General features: G+C 34.2%; 1 protein-coding gene across 1 annotated transcript in view; it reads left to right on the forward strand.

The window, feature by feature from the left end:
- The window catches only part of USH2A (usherin), a 640,561-nt gene that overhangs the window by 61,161 nt on the left and 555,023 nt on the right, over positions 1-24,377 (forward strand). Inside the window, exons 4-8 of the mRNA XM_032466772.1 lie at positions 1,240-1,303; positions 3,240-3,534; positions 4,495-4,679; positions 5,148-5,369; positions 6,482-6,575. Coding sequence (XP_032322663.1) covers positions 1,240-1,303; positions 3,240-3,534; positions 4,495-4,679; positions 5,148-5,369; positions 6,482-6,575 — 860 coding nt within the window. The remainder of the gene's footprint in view (positions 1-1,239; positions 1,304-3,239; positions 3,535-4,494; positions 4,680-5,147; positions 5,370-6,481; positions 6,576-24,377) is intronic.

The raw sequence follows: 24,377 nt of genomic DNA on the forward strand, positions 1-24,377 counted from the left end.
AAGAAAACTTAGGCAATAACGTCACTGACATTGGTCTTAGCAATGTTTTTATTTTGTGGATCTGACTCCAAAGTCAAGGGAAAGAAAATAATAAACAAATGGAGCTACATCAAACTAAGAATTTTCTGCACAGTGAAAGGAACCACCAACAGAATGAAAAGGCAGCCTACTAAATGGCAGAAGATATTTGCAAATGATAAACCTGATAAGGAGTTAATATCCAACATACATAAAGGACTCATACAACTCTACAAAAAAGAACAAACAACCCAATTAAAAAATGTGCAGAAGATCTGAATAGAAATTTTTTGAAACAGGCACATTAAAGGATGCTGAACACTAATTATTAGGGAAATGCAAATCCAAGCCACAATGAGATATCACTTCACACATATTAGAATGGCTATTATCAAAAGGATAAGAGGCAACAATTGTTGGAGAGGAGGTAGAGAAAAGGGAACCCTTTTCTGGGTTGGTGAGACTGTAAATTGTGGTGGAGCAACCACTATAGAAAACACTATGAGATTCCTAAAAAAATTAAGAATAGAATGACCAAATAACCCAACTGTTCCACTTCTGGGTATTTGAAGAAAATAAAAGCACTAATTTGGAAAGGTATATGCACTCCTGTGGTTATTGTAGCATTGTTTATAATAGCCAAGATATAAAAACAGTCTATGTACCTGTGTCCATCAATGGATGAATGGATAAAGAAGATGGTGTGTGTGTAAGAGACATTCTTTTTATTAGTCTGTGTATTCAAGAGATGCCCAAATATATATGTATTTATAATGGAATGGTACTCAGTCATGAATAAAATTCTGTCATTTGTGACAGTGTTGATGGACCTTGAATGTATTACACTAAGTGAAATAAGTCAGATGGAGAAAGACAAATGCCATGTAATTTCACTGATACATGGAATCTAAAAAGCCAAATCAAATTAAAAAAAAAACAAAACAAACTCACTGATACAGGAAACATTCAGTGGTTACCAGAGGGGAAGATGGTTGAGAGTGGGCAAAATTGATGATGAGTGTCAGCTTGTATAGTGATGGATGGTCACTAGACTTATGATCACTTTGTAAGGCATGCAGATGTTGAATTATAATGCTGTATACCTGAAACTAATATAATAAAAACAGTTTCATTGCTCTAAAGGAATTTCACTTGAACATTGGTCAGCCATTGCTTGGTAACTGAGAATACCCATATTATGTACATTTATATATTTTACAGGTTTAGAGCAGTTTGTTGGAAGAATGCAAGATTTTCGATTATACCAAGTGGCACTTACAAACAGGTAAGCAGATTGTAAAATTTTATACCTGTAAAACAGGTAGTTGAAGCTCAAGAAGTAGAAGATAAATGATGAACTCATTTAAGTAAGTGTTTGGCAGACATCACTCAATTAATGTTTCTAGTGTTTGCTCTGGCTTAGTCTTTGGTTGGTATTCACTCGTGCTACTCTGTTGGGTAACTTCTCATAGTATAAAATTGATCAAATTCTTTACAAAGGATTTATTGTAAGAAAACTTTATTTTAGAACAGGTTTATTATAGAATTTGGAATACATTTGTTTAGATTTTGTTGTATGTGAAGTAGTTTTTGATACGTAAGAATCTACTTCTTAAAATTGCTATGTTGAATTTATAATTACCAGAAAATGTAGAACAATGAAAATGATTAATTATTTTGACATGGAAAAATCTCAGGAGACAGGGCTATTAGACTTGGAGACAAGAATAATAAGTAATTTGAAGAATTGATTTATTTCTTATTTCCAGTGAACAAATAATTAATGCAAACTTGGACTGTCTTTGTTTTCCCATCTTGAGAACAGGTGGGAATTCTTTCTTAGGCGTTCTTCAGGAGACATAGATTTCCATTTTGATCAGACAGTTCAAGTGAAATTCTGCCTGAGATGTCCTCTGAAGTTTGTTTCCTGAGTTACGATTTGATGATATAATAGCAAATTGTTGTATGGATGAGTTCAAAAGAAGAATGTTTATTCACATTTCTTTCAGGGAAATGTAGATTAGTATGGTGAATTTCCAAAATTCAGGACAGGACTAGTTCTTGTAAATTTGAGAAGCATTACTCTCGAGGTTCTGCTGTGATCAGTGGTATGTCCATTAGCAATATAAACATTCTTTTTATTAGTCTGTATAATGAAGAGATGCCTGAATATAAGGTGCTGTAATACTGAAACACGTCACTGGGGAGATTATTGCCACTAGCCTTTTAATCACCTTTGTCTAAAATTCTGAGGAGAACGGCATTGCAGTAATTTAGAGTAAATAAAGTTCTTCCCAAGGTAAAAACTTCACTGAGTTGTCACTTTCCGTCCCATTCAACATGTGATATCAATTGAAAATTTTCAATGAGATTTAAAGAAGAAGGTGTGCTTTTATGTGATTTAGTGAATGAAAAAAACTGCCTGCCTTCTCCATTGCCCTCCCCACTCCCTGGAGTCTGAGAGAAGTTTGGTCTCTTCACTTAGATCTGGGTTACTGGTGTTGACCTACCTGAAACGTCTGGAAAGTTGTTATGTGGAAGAATGCCTGTAAATAGAGTAACCGATTCTGATCTAGATCAGTATATTGCCCTTAATGGAAAAATTCAATATGTCTGCCTGAAGTTGGCATTCTTCTTTGACTGTTGGCAGCAGCCGTGTGATCTGAAGCCATGGAAGCATTTTAGGGTGCCAGAATCTGTACCGATGAGTCACGGGAAGCCACTGACAAATAGTCTTGGCCTGGGTCCCTTCACCTAAAAGGGCAGCAGATAAAATACTTTCTTCCTTCCTGCCCATGGACAAGTGGGAAACCCTGTCTGTAACTCTCATTATTTTAAGTAAATTACTGTTCACTCTGTGGTAAGTCAGGTTAACAACCTAAGGGACTGTTACCTTTTTTTTTTTTTAATCACAAATAGACACAGTAGAATATTATGGTATTTTAATAAATATCTTGATAATCAGTTAAGGGCTTGTGCATGCTCCTTGATGTAGAAGGTTAACACTCAGGAATGTACTGGTTTTGATACCCATTTTCTGAGAAGGCGTCTGTTTATTTGGCCAGGAATGACTTTGATTTTATGTTTTGTTTAGGAAATTATTAAAGCATCATGGGTACAAATCAAGACCTTCAAACAGTGGTATTCATTTGTGACACCTCTTAGAAGTTCTGTCACTGTTGAGCTATTTGTCCTTACAATCTGCCTCTTGACTCCCACAGAGAGATTCTGGAAGTTTTCTCTGGACAGCTGCTCAGATTGCACATCCAGTCACATTGCCGCTGCCCTGGGAGCCACCCTCGGCTCCATCCTCTGGAACAGCGATACTGCATTCCTAACGACGCAGAAGACACAACCAGTGACAGGGTGTCCCGGCTGAATCCTGAAGCCCATCCTCTGTCTTTTGTCAATGATAACAATATTGCTACTTCGTGGGTTTCACACGTGTTTACCAACATTACCCAGCTTAATCAAGGAGTGACTATTTCCATAGATTTGGAAAATGGACAGTATCAGGTAATTTGAAACAATGGGATGTGTGTGAGTTTGCTGTGGTGGATTCAAAAAATAACCACAAATTGAATGGCTTTAAACAACAGAAATTTATTCTCTCACAGTTCTGAAGATCAGAAATACGAAATCAAGTTGTTGACAGGGCTGTGCTCCCTCTAACGGCCCTAGGAGAGATCCTTTCCTTGCCTTTTCCAGGTTCTGGTGGCTCCTGGCATTACTTGGTTTATGGCAGCATTACTCTCATCTCTGCCTTCATCTCTCAGGGCTTTCTTGTTTCTGTGTGTGTCAGTTGTTTCTCCTCTTCCTCTCATGAGAACCAGCCTACAGGACTACCTCATCTTCAGACCCTAAATTATATCTGCAAAGACCCTATTTCCAAATAAGGTCACAGTCACAGGTACCAGGAGTTAGTACTTGAACGCATCTGTTTGGGAACACAATTCAGCCTGGTATAAAGTGAAATTGAATTGCACTATTGAATATTAACTCATTAAAGCAGTGTATTATAATGTATGTATGAAATAAAAATGTTTCAAAGCAGATATGCAGGACCTAATTTTTTAGAGATATGTATCAAAATCATATGAAATATTAAAACATTCTTTTCAGTATTAAGTAGCACAGATTAATAAAAACTGAGGTCCTTATTCTAAACAACTGCTTAAGAAGAAATACATAACAGTTACTTCATAGGAGCAATGTTCTTTTTTCATATCGTTATGTCAAACCTAATATTAATTTCACTTTAATTTATAAAATCCTTGAGAAGAGGGACATATATGCAGTTATAGAATGTGTTGCCTTTACTATAAGGCTATGAAATTTCTGGATGTCTAATTGATACTTGGTAGCTGTCATTATGAGGAAGTAAGCCATTATATTTGAATCTCACCATTCCGTGGTTTGGTTTATACTGATGGATCAAACAAAAGTTCAGTGACAGTAATTAACATCCATTTTCAGGTGTTTTATATTATCATCCAGTTCTTTAGTCCACAACCAACAGCAATAAGGATTCAAAGGAAGAAAGAGGACAGCCTTGACTGGGAGGATTGGCAGTATTTTGCTAGAAATTGCAGTGCTTTCGGAATGAAGAACAATGGAGATTTGGAAAATCCTGATTCTGTCAACTGTCTTCAGCTTTCCAAGTATGAATTCTTTTTGAGTGATTACCTTTGAAGGCATTTAGGAGTTCATTTTAATAGACTAATGAGCTCATGGTAACCCACATGTAAGCTAACTCAACTGGTAGACCCTTCTCTCACCAACTTTCTTGAGGCAGATTTTTCCGAGACTCCTCCCTAAATTGAGTTTTAAACAATGTTTAAAATTCTGGTAAACAACTTCAGAGTCTTTCTTGCTTATTGTCTCATTTGTGCGTTAAAATTGATCTTCAGATTGTTTAGAAAGTTTCCTTTATTAATAGAAGTTTACTGTGTCCCCAAGGAGATGTTTTACTACATTTTTATGCAATGCTCCTGTATTGTTTGTGTATGAAATATATGGAATGTTTGTTTTCCCAGAATGAAGAATTTATTACTAATGTTATGCTGTGATTTTTATTTTGTCAAAAATGTGAATATTTTTTCATGATTTCAAATTTCTTTCATCACTAGTTTTACTCCATATTTCCGTGGTAATGTCACCTTTAGCATCCTGACACCTGGACCACATCATCGTCCTGGATACAATAATTTCTATAATACCCCATCTCTTCAAGAGTTTGTAAAAGCCACACAAGTACGACTTCATTTCCATGGACAGTACCACACAACTGAGACTTCTGTCAGCCCCAGACACAGATACTATGGGGTTAATGAAATCACCGTCACTGGAAGGTAGTGTTCATTACTGTTTCAAGTGTGCTTTTCATTACAAATATTGTTTTCAAGATTTTTGTCATACTTACTTAACAATACATTAACATTTTAGAGCAAGTCAGATACCAATCTTCATGTATTGAAATAGTTTTCTACTCTCAGATTTTGGGGTGAGAGATCTGCCTTTGCTGTACATAATATCACATAAATTTTCAAAAGCTATTGGGTTAGAAGTTAGGATATTCTGAAGCCAACTTAGAAATAATTTACCAAATATTTTGCTTGTTTTTTTTTCTGGAATATGATTTTCAAGTATTCTTGAAATCAAAGAGAAAGAACTAGATTTGGAATTGTAACTGTAGTGCCAGCTGGTTTGTAAGTACTGGGCTGGGTCTCCCTGAGTTCACAATTCACCATTTTATGAGGAATATTTATTTTCCCTTAAAGGAAAGATCTAATATACCCTAAGTATTTTATAAATACCTGACTATAACTGAGAACATGGCTCACAATATTTAAACAAGTGAATAGCTGGAGAACTAACAGGCAGGAACCTCTCTACTATGGAAATGGCACACATACATAGACTATATTTAAAACTGTTTTGTACAAGAATGATACGCCCTATAAATAAAGCACATCTTTAAAAACAGATCAGAATATCAACATATAAGTGTTTCTTGTTAAGTAATAGCACAATGAAAGATAATAGTATTAAATATTCACCATCTAATTTGGGGGAAAAAACCAACAAAATTGAAATTTGTTACCTTTATTCTGTAGTTTATTCTAAACCTTATAGTCTTAGCTGTGTTTTCAGTAGTTTTAGTAAATGCCCTTTCTTGGCAAGCTTGCCACACGGTTGATAATAGGTGTAAACAACCTAGGATGGGCTTGAAAATTACCTTCACAATCAGTGTGGTTTGGATGTTGATGATGATCCTTTCAGTGCTTCAGGATTAATTAAAAACTTTCATGACTATCCACAGGCTTAAAGAGAAACTGACTTTTCTGTTGATTTCCACACTTGTCTCCCTTGTTGGAGCCACATAGTGAATATGTACATAGACCTTTGCATACATTCACAGTGGAGTCGGTGTTTCTGAGTTGTCGGATGCTCACATTCACAGGTGCCAGTGCCATGGTCATGCTGATAACTGTGACACGACAAGCCGACCCTACCGATGCCTCTGCTCTCAGGAAAGCTTCACTGAAGGACTTCAGGTGAGTTCCCTATTAATGATTGGAAATCTCAGAAAAAGAAGGGTGTTGAATATAAATTCTTGAAACTTGACTTGGTCTAACTTCTGGGTTTGAAAAAAATAAATTAGTATGAACTTGAAATGTTAACTATTTCAGAAAACTTTTTTGTAGAGAAAAATAAAAGCCATTAATAAACTCTAAAATTAATTTTAAAAAATTCTCTATGAAAGAAATAACAACTAAAACTAAACCCAGAGATTTTATTTTCCCTTTCTTTTTTCTTCATTTCATCAACATTATCATATTTTATAACAATGTTTAAGGTACCTGAAGAGATGGCACTAAAAAACGGGTCAGGTTACTGTATCTAAAGGGTAAATTTTTGCAAAGGTATCTAGAGAGATCTTTGTTTGCATCAATCAAATTTAACTCATTGTTGATATCAGGAATTTTAAGTAAGTAATTTGAAAATCTACAGTAAGATGACTTACAAGTTATATTATTTTAGCTTGTCTATGATTATTATCCAGGTAAGTTTCACAGTTGAAGTAGAAATCTAGCTACATTTTAGGAATAAGAAGTAAATGAAAAAAAACTTTTTGAGAGAGATTTATTAGACGTATTCAGCTTAAACATCAGTAACAGCTGATATGAAAAAGGGTACAGCAGCAGTAACAGTCACACCAGTAATAAAAGTGTAGTGTGAAGTCTTCAGTCAGTGGTGTTTGAAGCAATCGGCTGCCAGTTTGTAAGAGAATTTAAGATGCGTGGGTTTTTCCTACACTAAGCAATTGAATTCTCTGTGGATGCTAACGGGGTGTCCTACAACTTAATTCAACCCTGACACAACTGGAATTAGCACAGACCCCGTGAGTTTAGGGCTTAGTCTCGTAAGACAGCCCTCATCATTTAGATGCCAACTGCAGGTAGTGGGTCCCCAGGTTAACAACTTGCGTCTGATTCTGCTACAAGTTAGGATTTCCCCTTCGCACTCCTTGTGTTTGATCATATGCTAGAATGGCTCACAAACTCAAGTAAACAGTTTACATACTAGATGACCTTTTATGATGAAAGGCTGCAACTTCAGAACCGCCCAGATGGAAGGGACACATAGGGAAGGTGTGGAGGAAGGGGCACAGAGCTTCCATGCCCTCTCTGAGCATATCCTCCCAACACTCTTTGAACCTCTTTAGCTAGAGTTTATATGGAAGGTACGTTAAGCATGAATGATTAAATCATTAGCCATTGTTGACTGTGCCTGACCTCCAGCCCCTGTCTCTCTCTGGAGGTCCAGAAGTGGGGCTGAAAGTTCCAACCCTCTAATCACATGGTTGGTTCCCCTGGCTGAACCAGCCTCTGCTCTTAGAGGGTTTCCAAAAACCACCTCATTAACATAAAATCAGGTGGGGTTGAAGGGATTTGTTATGAATAAGAAAAAAAATGCTCCTTTCACCTTACTGCTCTGGAGCTATTTTAGAAGGGACTGGGGACAGAAACCAAATATTGTAACAAAATATGCCCCCATCATTCTTAACAGTATAGAAATTACAAGAGTTTTAGGAACTATGTGCCAGAGACTGAATATGTATTTTTTATTATGTCACAATCCCTAATACACAAAGAACACTTAAAGAATAATAAGAAAAATACAACCTAAAAAAGGAGCAAATATATTAACAAAAAATTTACAAAGAAGAATTGATAATTTTCAACAAATGCATGAAAGGTTACCCAACCTCAGTTTTAATTAGGAAAGTGCAATTTATAACAAAAGATTGTTTTTAACTATCTAATTAGCAGGAAGTTTCAAAATTGATAACATTTAGATTTGTGAGAATATGAACTTTTTATACATCATTGATGGAATTACCAATTGGTACAAAAGTTCTGGAGGATAATTTGGCCATATCTACAATAAAATGAAAAGTTGTAAATACAGTAAATTACATTATGTAATTGTTGTCATTCTAAAAAGCAATTCTTCAATGACAAGAGTATGGGATGGTTGTATTGGTATATTTTGTTACATAAACATGGAATTATGTGTTAGTATATTTGGCTTTGAAAACTCATAGATTCCTTGTGACTTATGAACTTCCCTGCCTTCCAGACCTTGACCTGACTTGTGTTTAGTCCCTTCACTTCTCTGTGCACTTTGTTTTAGGATTTCATGGAATATCTTGTTTTTTTTTTTTTTAAAGAAAATATCTTAGAGGTTTTGGCAAATACCTTTTCTGTCTTCTGAGATTCTTAATTAATCTAATTTGGTTTCTGTACATTAGTGTATATAATTCAGTGGCAAGAACATTATCTGAAATGCGGCCATCCTCTGGCATTTTTAGGATGCAGTGATGATTCTCAGTTTCAACTCAGGGTCTTTGATTTGGTTCCAGCTGCCTTTCTTTCTTTCTGTGTGCTCGAACCCAAGTTTTCATGTTCTAATTCAGATGTCCCTGTGAACTTACTCTCCAGATCATTGCTTTACACTGCTGATCTTTTTATTTACACATTTAGTCTTTGCCTCTAGCTGATAGTTACTTTGAAAGAAGGAATCTTCTACACTATCTGGATTTCTAACACTGGAGTCTTTGAATTTGATTTGATTAGTATATCATGAGAAAAAACCATCTTTTTAAAAAGCATTGATTTTATTGTTTGGTTGTATGGCTTATATTGTCACAGAAAGGAAATTAATTGGATTAAGTTGATTGATTGACTCTTTATTCAGCCATATATTGTGTTTAAATTTTTGGCAGTTTGATTTGTTCTTGATTTTTACAGTTAAATTGACATTTATTCTATTTTTCTTGGTGTCTTCTTTCAGTCCTTTAAGGTAGACACTTCTTTCCTTTGTAGTCAGTGATTTCTTTCATTAATCTCACCCCTCCTTCCCAAACCCACTAATAACCCAATTAAAAACTGCTCAGGTGTGAAATGAGTAGAGCACTTTGATCTGAGTATACCCATTAAGTGCAAACTGAGGACTGGCTAATACCATCGTATGTTTGGTGTTTTCTGAGCTTCTCTTGCTTTAGTTTGACTAGTTTCTCTTCCCTTCCCCTACCCCCTCTCTTTCTCTTGGTACCTCATCCCATTTCCCCCTCTTTTTTTCTCTTCAACTGCTCACAGTTAAATGACTGATATTTTATGATTCTTGGATGATTTCATGCTTCCTCTTAAAAGTAGAGCCATTAAATGACTCAAGGCTCATGATTGGTTTCAGAAGTCAAGTTGGGATTTTTCAGACTTGGTCTCAGGTGGTGACTGTTGGATTATGAACTAGTGAAATAATTAACTATCATTTAGGTTGAGAATATATTGTAATGCTTCTTATTTTGACATTAAGTGCCCTTTGAAAACAAAAGCTTAAAAGTTGACTTGTCCGTTGCTTTCCTCCTTGACATATTTTGATACGTCATGAATTTAGCCATAAATAAAAAAGCAACAAATACCATTCACTTAGCAAAGTTTGGCAAATGCAACTGAAGGGAAAAAGTCAATAGATTGTGTTAAGTTGAATGATTTCTCAGTCCTGTATTTTCAACAATGTGTTGAAAATGATAAATGATTTTATAAAGCATTTACAAGCATAGCCTTCTCTTTTTTTTATCATTCATAGTATTTCAATACATGTGGGACTTATGTGTCTGAAAAAGTTGTCTTACAATAATTTGAAAATATACTTATTCAAATGCTTTTCACGTTGTTCCACTTTTTAAAATAATATATTTTAATACAAGCCATTCATATCCTGTTTGAACCAATGTTCTTTTTAAAGATCTGGACATAATCCAAAAAGAATATCTTCAATTTCACAGTATTATGCTAGCCATTAATAATATTACTCAATAAACAGGGCTTTTGTGAATTATATTACAGCCATTTGGCAAACAGATGAAAACGTAAGCCTTGAGAATATGCCAGTTCTTGGCAATTGTCAGTCCCATGAGAAAGTGTTTTTAGCGGAAGTGGAAATGAATGAAGCCAGGAGAAAAGAAGAAAATGGTGAATGCAGAAACAAGTTCATACATGAAGCCATTCTAGAGAATTTTCTGTATGAAACAGTCATCAGCTGTGTATAAAGTTGGTGTTACAAACTGGCGGTTGTTGGGCAGAAACAGTGTTTAAAAGGTTTTTATTTAATTTTTCTCTCTCTCTTTAAAATCTCTGGCTTCTGTTAAGTAGAAAGTAGTCCAACACTGTGCCCATGTTCCCCCTTGGCAATAACAGGATAACTCAGGATAGTAATTATCCTCTTTAGAGAATTATTACTTTTCATTTGCTGTCATATTTACTACTGTCCTTAACTTTACATCTGGGTGGCCTCATGTCTGTTAACTACCTGGCCTACGGAGACCTTTAAGCTTCTGAACCCCACAAAGTGAACTGTATTAACAGACTGAGACTTCCCAGAAGCTGGAAGATGTGATTAGTTATTCTGGGCAGAGCAAGATCAACAGTCTATTTCATAGTTCCTGTTTCTTTAGTCCATTCATAAAAATTTTAAAAAAAACTAACAAATAATAAAAACCTACTCAATCTATTACCAAAGACCCCACTAATTCTAAGATGATTTAAGGCCCACTTACTTCTTAAGTGTTCAATTATATTTTGTGAAACTTAAGACATGTACCTTGGGGAGGCTCACTGACTCTCCTCAGTGCTACTGGACTAGGAACTTTGATACATTTTGATATTGTATTGGCAATTTTAAGGTTTTCACTTTAATGTATTATGCATGCTGTAAATAATAATGGCATATTTCATTAATAGAGAATAATTTTCTAGTACTTGTCACCCCAAATGACTGACGCAGTGAATAATTAATTTACTGGGTCCATTTTAGGATGAATCTACGGCAAAACAAATCCCAGCAGACTAGATAACTTTTGAACAGAGTTGAATGTTTTAAAGTAGGTTTCAAGATTACATGGCATTGAACTTGCATGAATCATAGGATTGTTTGATACTGTTTTTCAATGATTAATTTTATTTGGATAATCATAATTACTGTTACTTGTATATGTATTTTTAATTTTAAGTAATTTTAAAATTTTGATAAAAGTATAAATTCATATATAGGAGTAAGAAATAATACAAAGAGATTTCTTTTTCCCTTTACCAAATTTGAACATCTTGCAAAACTACTCTTTTTTCCTTTTTAAATCAACTTTCTTGAAGTGAATTGAAAAATGTATACTTTGAGGTTTGGCAAATGTATACCCTTGTGTAATAACTACTCTGATGAAGATATAGAATGTTTTCCTCTCCTCAGGTTCACTCTTGTGTTCCTTTGTAGACAATGCATCCCCACAACGACCAATCTCAGGAAACTGCCAATCTGTTCTGTGTCACTATAGCTTAGTTTTGCCTGTTATAAAATTTCATATCATGGAGTTATGCAATGTGTATTATTTGGTAAATTGGCTTTTAAACACCCCCCGCCAATACTCCCTTGTACTTCTTAGATCATTTCCTAACTACTTGTGATATTAACTTTATTGTAATGAAGTAGCTGGTTCAACCACTTAAGAAATCCATTATAAGTATCAGAAAATGTGTTAAGTTCATTGCTGCGGAATACAACCTGGGAACTGGAAGCTCACGAATGTATATTACATGTCAGTTAAAGTGGTAGCCTGGCTACAATATACCTATTACTTCTTTCCTGCCCTTATCTAGTACTTTGTTTACCTGTTCTAAGAGTTCAAGTTTTGATAGAGTCTCGTTTTAAGTAAAGTGCTTTCAGCTGAAGCTTGCATCCTTACGATTTTTCATTTTCTTTTAACAGTTATGTTCACCTTTCAAGGGCTGTAGGCCAAGAATGATGCAATGAGCAGTGCCTCCGCCAAGCACTGGCACTTTGTTGGCTACTTAACTATTCTTTCATCATTTTGTGACATCATTATCTGCAAGGGTGGCCAAGCATTCACAGAGCAATTTATTAGTAACCATGAATACTTCTCTTATTCTTTGGCTCTGACTTGGGACCCTTTTATAACATTAATCATGGATTTTATGAATTAACTAAACTCAAACTATCAGTACGCATTTTGTTAGTATTATAAATAGCAGAGCCAGGTTAAAACATTTTATATAATAAGCCTTTCTGCCATTCAATAATTTGAGTGGTGCCAACGTCACACTCTACAATGCTTTTTATGTAAATGGATGTTTCCTGTTATTTTTGAGAGTGTATTCCTCTAGAGCACTGAAGTTCAGAGGTATGACTCATCGTGACTAACTTCTGTCATATTTTTATTCCACACTGAGCTTGACCACAACTTTTGTTTCTGTTCGCTCACAGAAACTTTTACTCTGAGTGTATTTCATTTTATTTTACAATTTTTGTAACACTAGTGAATTTACTTTTATGTAACTAGCATTCAGGCAGTTCACATTATAGAATCTACATTAGATGTACATTTAATGAGTCAAAGTCAAGAATTTCATTTCCTATCTGACACATAGATGATATTATTAATCTTTGAAAAAAATACTTAAACTAGTTATTTCCCTGCATAGGTCTGTGCATAAATGCCTTTAAAATGTAAATTAAAAACATGAAAAAGAGGTTGAGGACAAGGGGATAGATTGAGATGGCTTTATAGAAGAAGCAAACAGAGATAATGAAAATATAAAAATAGTAAAATAAGATACTTAAAGGGTAAAGAATTGTCCAGAGTTGAGGAATGACATGGTTCTCCTGAACCCTAAGTAGCCTATGAATTAAAAAAAAATTTATAGCTCAGATATAATGAGTCTGAAAATCACCAGAGACCAAGAGCAGATCCTAAAGGTAGCCAGAGAGAAAAAGACAAATCATTTACAGATATGAATGTATAAGAAATTGTGACATTGGAGATCTCAACCCACAGTAGAAGCCAGAATACAGTGGAACAGTATCTCTGAAGTGCAAAGAGGAAGTAACCAACAAACCTAGAATTGTATCTGTAGCTAGACTATCAATTAACAGCAAGGGAGGAAAAAAATACATTTTCTGTCTAACAAAAATTTATCAACTTTACCAGTAGACTCACTAAAAGAATTCCTAGAAGATATACTTCATAAAGAAATATAGTGATCCCAGAAAAGAGGCATGATGTATAAGAAGGAATTGTGAGCAAATATATCAGCATATATATATTAGCTGTACTAAATAATAATATTATTTAATAATATAGTTAATAAATGTAAACTGTATTAATAATAGCACAACATATTGGGGAGTATAAAAATAGCAAGATGTTGCTAAAGTGGACATTAAAAATACTATCAAAGGAAAGGAAATTACCCAACTCCAGCCCCCCGTGGTCATCCTGTTGCACCTAAGGGGTCAGATGGAGGAACTGTCACACACTCATTGAAAGACGGAGACTGTAGAACACTTCCCCACCACTCACAACTTACCACCATGTCACTAAAGGCATATTTTTCTGGAGTTCCTTTTACATCATGTCCAGCTTTTTTAAAAAATTGAAAGGCGTACTAAAGGACAAAAAATATGGTTGAAAGAGAACAAATGTCAGACCCAGGTGCAGATATGGCAGAAATGTTGGACTTATCAGATTTAGAGCTTAAAAAAACTGATTAATATGCTACAGGTTCTCACAGGAAAATGATATAGAATGAAAATGCAAGAACAAATGAATGATGTAAACAGAAAGATGGAAATTCTAAAAAAAAAAAATGCTAGAGATAAAAGATAATGCCACAGAAATGAAGAATGTCTTTGATAGATTCATTAGGAGACCAGACATGGATAAAAAAAAAAAAAAATCTCTGAGTTTGAGGATATGTCAATAGAACCTTCCAAATCTGAAAAGCAGAGAGAAAAAAAAGACTTTAAAAATGAGCAAAATATCCAAGAACTGTGGGATAGTTATTAAAAGGCAATACATGCATAATGTAAATACCAGAAACAGAAGCAAAAGAATGGAGAAAAAAAAATATTTGAAGCTGTAATAACTGAGGATTCCCCAAATCAATGTCAGGCACCAAAACCACAATTCCAGGAAGCCAGAGAACACCAAGAGAAATAAACTCCAAGATATTACACCCAGGCATATCAGATTTAAACTGCAAGAAGTCAACGATTAAAAAAGTCTGAAAAGAGACCAGAAAGGAAACAAAAACAAAAACAAAAACAAGCAAAAAAACCCCACCATCACCACCTATCCTATACAGGAACAAAGATAGGAATTCTGATATTTCAGAAACCAGGCAAGCAAGAAAAGCTAAATACCTCAAGTACTGAGAGACACAACCCACCGACCAAGAATTCTGTAAACAGCAAAATCACCCTTCAGAAGTGAAGAAGAAATCAAAACTTTCTCAAAAAAAAATTGAGGAAATTTGTTCCCAGAAATGTTGAAGTTCTTCACAGAGAAGGAAAATGATATAGATCAGAAGCTTGGACCTACTGAAAAAAAGGAAGTGCCTTAGAGAAGAAATAAGTGAAGCTAAAGCAAGAACATTTACTTTTCTTATTTTTAGTTGATCTGAAAGATGACAATTTGTTCATAATAGCACAATATACTTGATGATTATAGCTTATGTATTGGTGGATTGAATGGCAACAATGATACAAGGGACAGGAGGGAGGACCTAGGAGTGCTTCCTTAGTATCAGGTACTTAAACTATCCATAAAGTGGTGTAGTGTTTGAAAATGAACTTAGATTAGTTGTAAATTATTGTAACTTAGTTGTAAATATATATTACAAACTTTAGGGCGTCTAGTTTTTAAAAAAGCAAAAAAGGGATAATTGATATAAGAAAGGAGAGCAAATGGAATCATAGAAGATGATAAATTAAAATAACAAAAGGCAGAAAAAGAGTGGAAGACAAAAATAGAATCAAATAATGAGGGCAATGGATAGAAGATAGTAACAAATACAGTAGACATTACTCCAGACATCAGTAATTACTTCAAACATCAATGGTCTAAACATCAATTAAAAGACAGTGATTGCCAGAGGGTATAAAAAACATGACACGATTGAATGTTTACAAGAAACCCATGTTAAATATAAAGAAACATAGATTAAAGGAATGGAGAAATTTACATCATATTAACACTAATCAAAAGAACACTAGCGTGAACAGTGAAATACTCTGACAGAGCAGAATTAAGACTAGTGAAAATTATCAGTGATAAAAAGAGGCATTACATAACGGTAAAGGGGTCATTTCTACAAGGAGACGTAGCAATCCTTCATGTGTATGTGCCTAACAACCCAACATCAAAATGGAACTGGAAGGAGAAATAAACAAAGCCACTATCATTGAGACTTTAACACCCTTCTCTCAGAAATGGACAGATCCAGTAGGCAGGAAATCATAAGGAAAGTTGAATTCAAAATACTTTCAATTAACTCGTTATATTTGAACACCTTAGCCTGCTTTATCCAACAGTGTCAGAATACACATTCTTCTCAAGCTCACATGGAGCACTCACTAGATTAACCACATTTGGGGCAATAAAAGACACCTTAAACTTAAGAGAAGAAAGAATGTCTGCCCTCAGACCACATGGTTCCAAATATGGGCTGATACTTTATTAGTGTATATAGGGATAGACATTTTATTGGGTCTCAGGCTCCAACATGGGTTAGTATGATACTGATGCTAAGATCGTGAGATAGATACTTAAAATACAAGCACACATAAAGTTTAAAAACATAAGAAAGCTGGCTTAAGCTATATTAACATTAGGTAAAATAGACTTTAAAAAGTTTTATTAGGGATAAAGAGGTTCATTGTATAATGATAAAAAGTACAATTCTAAATCTACGTGCATCTCATAGCATAGTTTCAAAATATAGAGCAAAATTTGACAAAACTGGGAGGAGAAATTGACAAATCCACCATCAGTGTAGATAAGTTTAATATGTCTAGTAATTGATCAAATAAGCAACCCGTAAGTAAATAAATAAATAAAAACCTTAGTAATTGAGGATTAAACTAATTCAAAGCTTGAAGTAATAGATTCCTGTTTCCAACAATGAAAAAAACATACATTCTTGTCAAGATACCATGGAAAATGTATGAACATTGATCATGTTCTATTCAATAAACTTGGTCTCAACAAACTATGTAGAATTTGTAATCAGAACACATTGTAGGTATTGAGTAAATAGTTTGTGGTGAATGAATGCATTGAATTATTTCACTGTTATGTAAATTAGTCAGGAAAAATAGAATAAGGGAAAACAACTGCTAACTAAAATTATGAATCTTTTGTTAATCCAATAAAATTTTATTGAAGACTTTTTTTTTACATTTTCTTAAGTGTTGGTGGTAGGAATAGAGGAGTCAAGAGAAATAAATAAGTTAAATATATAGCATGCTCAGGTTTTTAGCTGAGGGTATAGATCTTTACTTTGAACTCTATCAATGGAAGTAAGGAGGCTAGAAACACAATCAAACAAGGACAGCACAAAAAAGAAAATTTAAATATAATTCTCAATTGTAAACATAAGCCTAAAATTTTTAAAATAATGGCAAATCACATCTGGCTCTTTATAAAAGGAATAATACGTGGTAGCCAAATTGAGTTTCTCCCAGGAATGCAAGTGAAATTTAATATTAATAAATCCATTGATACAACTTACCACATTAACTCATGAAGGGAGGAAAAACATCATTTCAATAGATTTGGGGGAAAAAAACAGTTGATAATATTTAACACACATCTAGATACATATTTTCAACACACTCTGAAAAAGACTTCCTTAACCTGATAAAGAACATCTACAAATTCTAGAAACAGCAGTGCACATACTGGTGCATCCACTAAAGCATTCCTTTTAAAGTCAGGATGAGACAAGATGGTCTGTTATTCAAAATGATAATTGAAGGATCTAGCCAGCTCAATATGATAACAGAAAGAAACACTTAAAGAATGGGAAAGAAGTAATTGAACCATCAACATCTGAAGACAAGATGATTTGGTCATAAAATAAAAAAAAAACCCTACAAATTATTAAATATTAATGATAGTTCAATAAGGTGGCTAGATATAGGATAGATTCATGGAAACTGATTGCGTTTTATATAACACAAAACAGGAAACTTTAAAAGAGATACGAATTATAGTAATATCCAAAGAAAAATCTACCTAGAGATGTGTATGGTAGAAACATTGTTCAAAAATATTTAAAAGACCTAAAGTAATGGGGAGCTACAACATGCTCATGTAGAGGAAGATTTAATATCACAAAAATGTAAGTTCTTCCCAATCATAATAAAAATTCAATCCAATTCCAGTAAAAATATTACAATGTTTTTTTCTGTGGCTTGACATACTGATTCTAATATAAGGATGATCAGAGGAGCAAAAATAATGGAAATAAGTTTGGAGAAGATAGTAGGTGGCAGGGTCTTGTCCTTCCCAATATCAAGGCCTACAAAGATAAATAACATTTTTCCCTTGGAAAATATAGTATGTCTGTATGACTTCTGGAGACATGAATCACAGACTAATAAAGGAAGAAACTGGTATATATAGTATTAAAATTAGAGAGTTCTAATCATTCAAAGTTTAAGAAAAAGAAAAACTTCATACTAGCAGATGATATAAGCAACAAAACACCTTAACAAAGGGTATTTTGAAATGGTACAAATTAACCGAAAAACATATCAAAAGAATTGAACAGATAATTCACAGAAGAGAGCAGAAGTGGCACCTTAAATGGTCAGTACACATATGAAAACACCTGCAACTTTACTGGTTATCAGTAAAGTAATCAAGACTATGAGGTAACGTTTTATACCCATCAGGCTGAGAGATTAAAAAAATCGAAAATTTCAGAAGCTGAGAAGGATGTGAATTATGTAAATGCAGACTCACATGCTACTCATGGGATGATGTCACCACTGGAAAAACAATTTACAAATATTTAAATGAAACACAGTAGTGGATGAATGAGCATAGCTATTGTATCCACATATCCAGACTTCTCAAAACAATTCAGTACACAAAACTTGTTGTAGAATAATACATGAAGTGTATACCATTTATGTAAAATTTAAAACCATGTGGAACAATACTATGTTACAAGTAATACAAAAAATGTAAAGTGTGAATACCAAGAAACACTTGTGAATGTTATTGGTGGAGTAGAATGTATATGGTGTTTTTTTTTTTTTTTTTTTGGTTAGGTGAATAAAAGTGCCTTTGTTTCCTCTTTTATTTATAAATTTTGCATGTCAAATGTTTCAATGTAATTTCCTAAAATATAATAATTTTATTTATTAATCTGTCAAGCACATACTATCTACATTAAGTATTCATGCTATTGCTAAAGACAGAGTGGAGGTGACTCTTCAGCATGGAATAACTGTTATCAAATTAATGATTATTGTGGACCTTTATTGTTCTAGTGTGAAGGTCGATCATTTGCTATCTTCATTCAACAAATATTTATGAAATACCTTCTGCATGTAGAGCATTATGCTAGAGTACAACCATAACATCTTGATTACAGATGCAAGTATTTGAAAATATAGAAGGACTTTCATTTATGTAATTCAAAAAAGACTCCCTGGCAGACACTAATTACTATAATGAAAATGACTTTAGTGTAAACAAATGATTCAGGCTGACAATTTGTAATTAATGAATAATGTAAATACCATTGGCACTTTAAATCTTAAAAGGAAAAATTAAATACAGCTATACTAATGAAAGGGTTTTTAATTTACTAATCTAGTACTCAAGACTAACACTAGATAAAATTCCCAATATGAAATGGCTTTATATCCAAAGAGCAACTCAAATGCATTTTTATGTCTACTCATTAAGTTTAGAGGAACCCTAAATACTAAAAGACAGAGCTAGTGGATTATGCTTCTTAACATATGAATCCATGTTTGTATTACATAATTTATTTGGAAGAGTTGCATGAAAAGAATATTTTAGTATAATCCATTTTTTTCACTATGTTTCTTTGTAAAATAAACAGTTTATCCTATACAAATGTATTCTCTATTCCAGGCCATATTTTGTGACATATCAATAGAGTTAAATTATGGATGGCATAAAAAAGAATCACTTTGGTTTGGCTAGTACCCACAAATGATCAAATCTTGAAGTCCTCCTTCTGGACTCTTGAGAGAATATTGTGTTATCTCTCGTGTGTCTTTTCTATTTAGTGCCCTGACCAAGTCACACAGTAAAAAGAGGAAGAGGGAATAAAAAAGGGCAGACAAGCCAAGGGAAAAATCAAATATCAAACAATATCAGTGCTCAAAATTAATGAGTAAGACTCCAGGGCCCATCATCTAAGTGCTCCTGTTTGCTTCAACAACTAGTCATAGTTAGAGCATCTGTATTCACAAACCATATAGTCAGGAGCCCTGTTCTTAAAAGTACATAGACTGTCAGTTACATTTATACAGAGACGATGTGTAGAACTGAATCAGTTATCTGAGTAATTCTGCCGATAGTTCATTTTCGCAAGCATAGAGTTTGTTTCACACGTTATTAAAATTTGTTTCATTGGATGGTTTTCTAATCCTCCACTGCACTTTGCCTGTAGAACTACAGACAAGGCATTGCATGAATTAGAAAGTTTCTAAAAGTAGCCGCTACATACTAATAGTTGAATTGCCAGACAGGCTGTGTTGTGAAGTATTCACAATCATTGTATTGCCATCAGTATTGTCCAATGGTGTTGATAGTTGTTTAATTTATGCTGTTAATTTTCAGCTCCAAGAGAGCAGGTTACTACAATTTTTCTGTGGACACTTTAATCATATGAGAATTTGTAACTAGGAGAAAGATAATTGCTGAGAAAGGGATATGTCATTGAAGGATAAATACATGAGCATTTCTGTCTTCTCAATGGTGAAGCATAGTAATTGTTTTAGATTTGCTAATTAAGATTACATAGGAATCCACAGGTAAAATTTTGCAGGTAATATATTAAACCTTTTATGTTACTATTTAATTAAATACTGCATGTATTAAGGTACCATCCTGCAGCATGTCATAAATGCAAACAATCTGTTAGGTCCTTCACCCATGCATTCATGCATTTGTCAAACATATTGATCACTTAACATGTGCCAAGCATTCAGCCCTTTTCTGTCTAGATTCTCTCTGCAGTTGGAAGTTTTATCTCAACTTCCACACCCCCCAACCCAATCTATTATTGATAATAAATTAACAAGTTTGTGTAACAATACCTTTGTGACTGGAGCATTAGAGATACATAGGGAAACTTGTATTGGAAAAACAGTTACATGAGTACACCAAAGTTTTTATGTTTATTAAGATGTTTTCTCTATCTAGTAGACAAAAGAAATTACACTGAAACGGCATCATTTGAATTACAATTACTGCTACATCCAAAGGAAAGAGGAAGCTGTGAATAGAGCCTGAGGACAATTATTATTGTTAGAGATTTAGACTCTTAAAATTTCCAACATAGTGGTCTGGCTTCTATTGATGAGAAAGGAGCAATTTACAGACTTTCCCAAGATCTCTAAATCATTTAGGCCATTGGGGAATAGTTGAACAAATTACTTCTTTTAGCTCAGTAAGTAGGACTATGCTGACTAAGAAGTGAGCGTTTTATAATCTCTCACTCTGAAACAGATTGCCTTCTTCCCCTTCCCAAAGAGCCAGGGGCTGCCCACATACCTCTGGATTTTCTAGCGGGGGGGGAGGGGTGACTCCTGCTTTGAGTCTCCAGGGCTCTGCCAGCCAGTGGAGACTCTGAGCAGGAGGAGGTAATGATGGACATTCTAGCTGCAGGGAATCCACTCAACACCTCCCTCCCTCAGAGATGATTTTCTCTCCTTGGAGCACATATAGTATGAGGGTCAGGATCAAGGGTGTGTATCTATGGATGTTTGTGTCTATTTTTCTGCCCATCATTTATCTAAATTGAATGCCTGCGATGTGCTAGGCTTCTTCTAGGCTCTGGAAATACAGGGATGAATAAAAAGCAACACACATTGCTGTCCTTAGAAATGCTTACATTCTCGTTTAAGCTAGTTGACATTCTACTGGGTGATTTTAGAAAACTATGAAATTTTTTCCCTGTCTCTTGGTTTTCTCAGTGGTAATAGAGGTGATAGCAACTACTACTTCACAGGTTGCTGGAGAGCTGATGCGCACGGAGCACTTGGGCCTGCCACCCACTGTAGCCCCCTTACCTATTCTTACTACATGGAAAGCATTGCCTGGGTAAAGACATGTGTGGGCACTTTACTGTTGAGGGTAAACAGGGAAATACTTCTGTCTTGATTTCATTTTCTGTGCTGGAGCCAGGAATGAAGAAAATGAACTCACTGATAGAAGTGAGCTCTTGCTGTCCCAGCCGTCCGTTGATTAATTGACTCAGTCATGGATTCGTTTGTTCATTCATTCCTCACCCAGTAAACATTTGCTGAGCAGTTACAATGTTCCAGGCATTATGCTGGGATTCATTAGACCAGTAAAACCTGGTTCCTGCTGGAGGAAGCTCAGATGCTAATAAGGACAACAGATAAGCAAATGTACTATTGTAATATTATATGATAACTGCAGTGATTTAGGAAGTATAGACAAAATGCTATTTTCTCTATAAATGCTCAAGAAAATAAGGCAGTACCCATAGTTGTCCTTTGTACCTCTGAAATTTTAGCCTGTATGGTATGTGCTAGACTTTAAAAAAGGATTATTTCATTTATTTACCATAATTGGGGAATTAACTACTTCTTTATATATATTATATATATATATGAAATATATATGAAATATATATATGTATTTATTGAAGTATAATCATTTTACAATATTGTGTCAATTTCTGGTGCACAGCACAATGCTTCAGTCATACAGGAACATAAATATATTTGTTTTTATTTTCTTTTTCACCATAAGTTACTATAAGATATTGCATGTGGTTCCCTGCGCTATACAGTATAAACTTGTTTATATATTATATGTATACTAGTTAGTATCTGCAAATCTTGAACTCCCAGTTTATCGGTTCCTACCCCCTCCCCCCCTCGTAAGTTTGTAACTCCTTCTTGTAAGTTTTCCAGATGTGACATTTTAAAATGAACATTAAAACATTTTCAGTTTGTTTTGTGAAATCATTCAAAAACAAATTGTTCACTTCTTTGTTTTTGTAACCTGTAACTATTGAAGACAGGTGGTTTTTAATGATCATCATTATGAACTTGAGCTTCCAGAGGGCACTGAGTCCTTTGGTCTGTTGTGTCTGAACTCTTCTGTGAGTAACTTATAGGAAGATCCCAGCCGAGGTTCCCACTCTCCCATGGCCTCTATGTTTCTTTGGCTAAGAGGACATTTTCTTCCTTCCTTCTTTCAAAGATAATGGGCTTTTAAGACTCCTGAGTAAATGACTGAAGAACTAGGCTGTTGCTCTAGTTACATTTTTAAAAATGCAACTTTATGTACATTTGTACTTTCTGTTTAAATTTGGATCACAGTTGAAATAATGGATCACAATTGAGACTGATGGGCCTAGAGTTGATAAAAATGGTCTTGGACCTGTGGATTATCTTTGGAAGTTTGTCTTTGCTGGTCTGTAATAGTAACAAAAGAACAGCATTCCAGTTTACTGTTCCAGAAGAGAGGAGTGTCGTTGTGTCATATTAATATATAATGTAGTAAAAATAAATCTCATCAGTGTCTTCTATAATCAATGATTGTTCTATGATTTTTCTACCAGAACATGTCAAAGTATCTGGCTGCAACTTAGTGAAGCTGATTAGTAGCCTTGAAGAAGCTATCAAAAGGAAAGCAGTTAAATGAATCAGTGATAAAGGTCCTCACCCTGATATAGCCATTGTCTAGTCTTATAATTTGAGCATCCAGGGACATATCAGGGGGAATCCAGTTGTTAAAGAAGAAACTGAAACATAATTGAAAGTGACAAATAATCAGCTGGAGACTGGGAAACATTAAGTAGAAAACTACTTGGTTCAGAAGCTTCAAGAAATATAGGATATACAAATATTATATATTTCTAGATTTTAAATGAAACTTTAAAGGTCACTGACAGAAAAGATAGAGATAATTGTCAGAATTTAAAAATTTTCTCATAATGCACTTAATTGTATTATTTAGTTCAGAGAAACAGAATTATAACATGAAAAATGTTAACAGTTTCATGAAATTTTATAATCAAAGAACAGCCTACAAAGTACCTTTCTCTTTTATCTGTCTTTGTAAACCACACGAAATGGTAGAAACACACTTCATCCTTAAGATCAGAGGCCCAAATATGTGTCACTGTGTCATTTTGTTGTGTATGGTTTAAATCAAATTTTCAAACAAATTTAAGCTGTCATCTCTCAAAATCCTTGCTTCTATATGTTAATCTCATTATTTTGAAAAATTTGTATCTCTTAAAAATCATATTCTGTTTACTGGTGGTTCAGATACTTTCAGCAAACATTATGCTCAGAAAGAGTTATTTTCTCTGTAGTGTCTTACTGATCTGTGTGTCATTTAAAAGGAGAACATTTTAGTTTTCTTAGCTTTTCTTAGTGAACTGTTACATGCAAGTGATGTGTGATTTTCTTGTAACCATCCGTGCAGTTGCTTTTCATTTGCCCTCAATTTTTTAATGCATCAGCCATAACTGCACACTGTGGGAAGAAGTCATGTTATAAAAAGTAAAAGTCATCTCCCTACCACCCATGGACAACCTTGGCAAATACTCTTGTCTATATCTTTTCAGATTTTTTTATTATTGTTATTCTAAAATCTACATCATCTATCTCAGTCTTCTTAAAGTTGTATCTCTATATTTATATTTACAGATGAATCTACCTTTATCTAGAAAATAGGATTATAC

This window comes from Camelus ferus, chromosome 23 (genome assembly GCF_009834535.1).
Source record: "Camelus ferus isolate YT-003-E chromosome 23, BCGSAC_Cfer_1.0, whole genome shotgun sequence".
NCBI lineage: Eukaryota > Metazoa > Chordata > Mammalia > Artiodactyla > Camelidae > Camelus > Camelus ferus.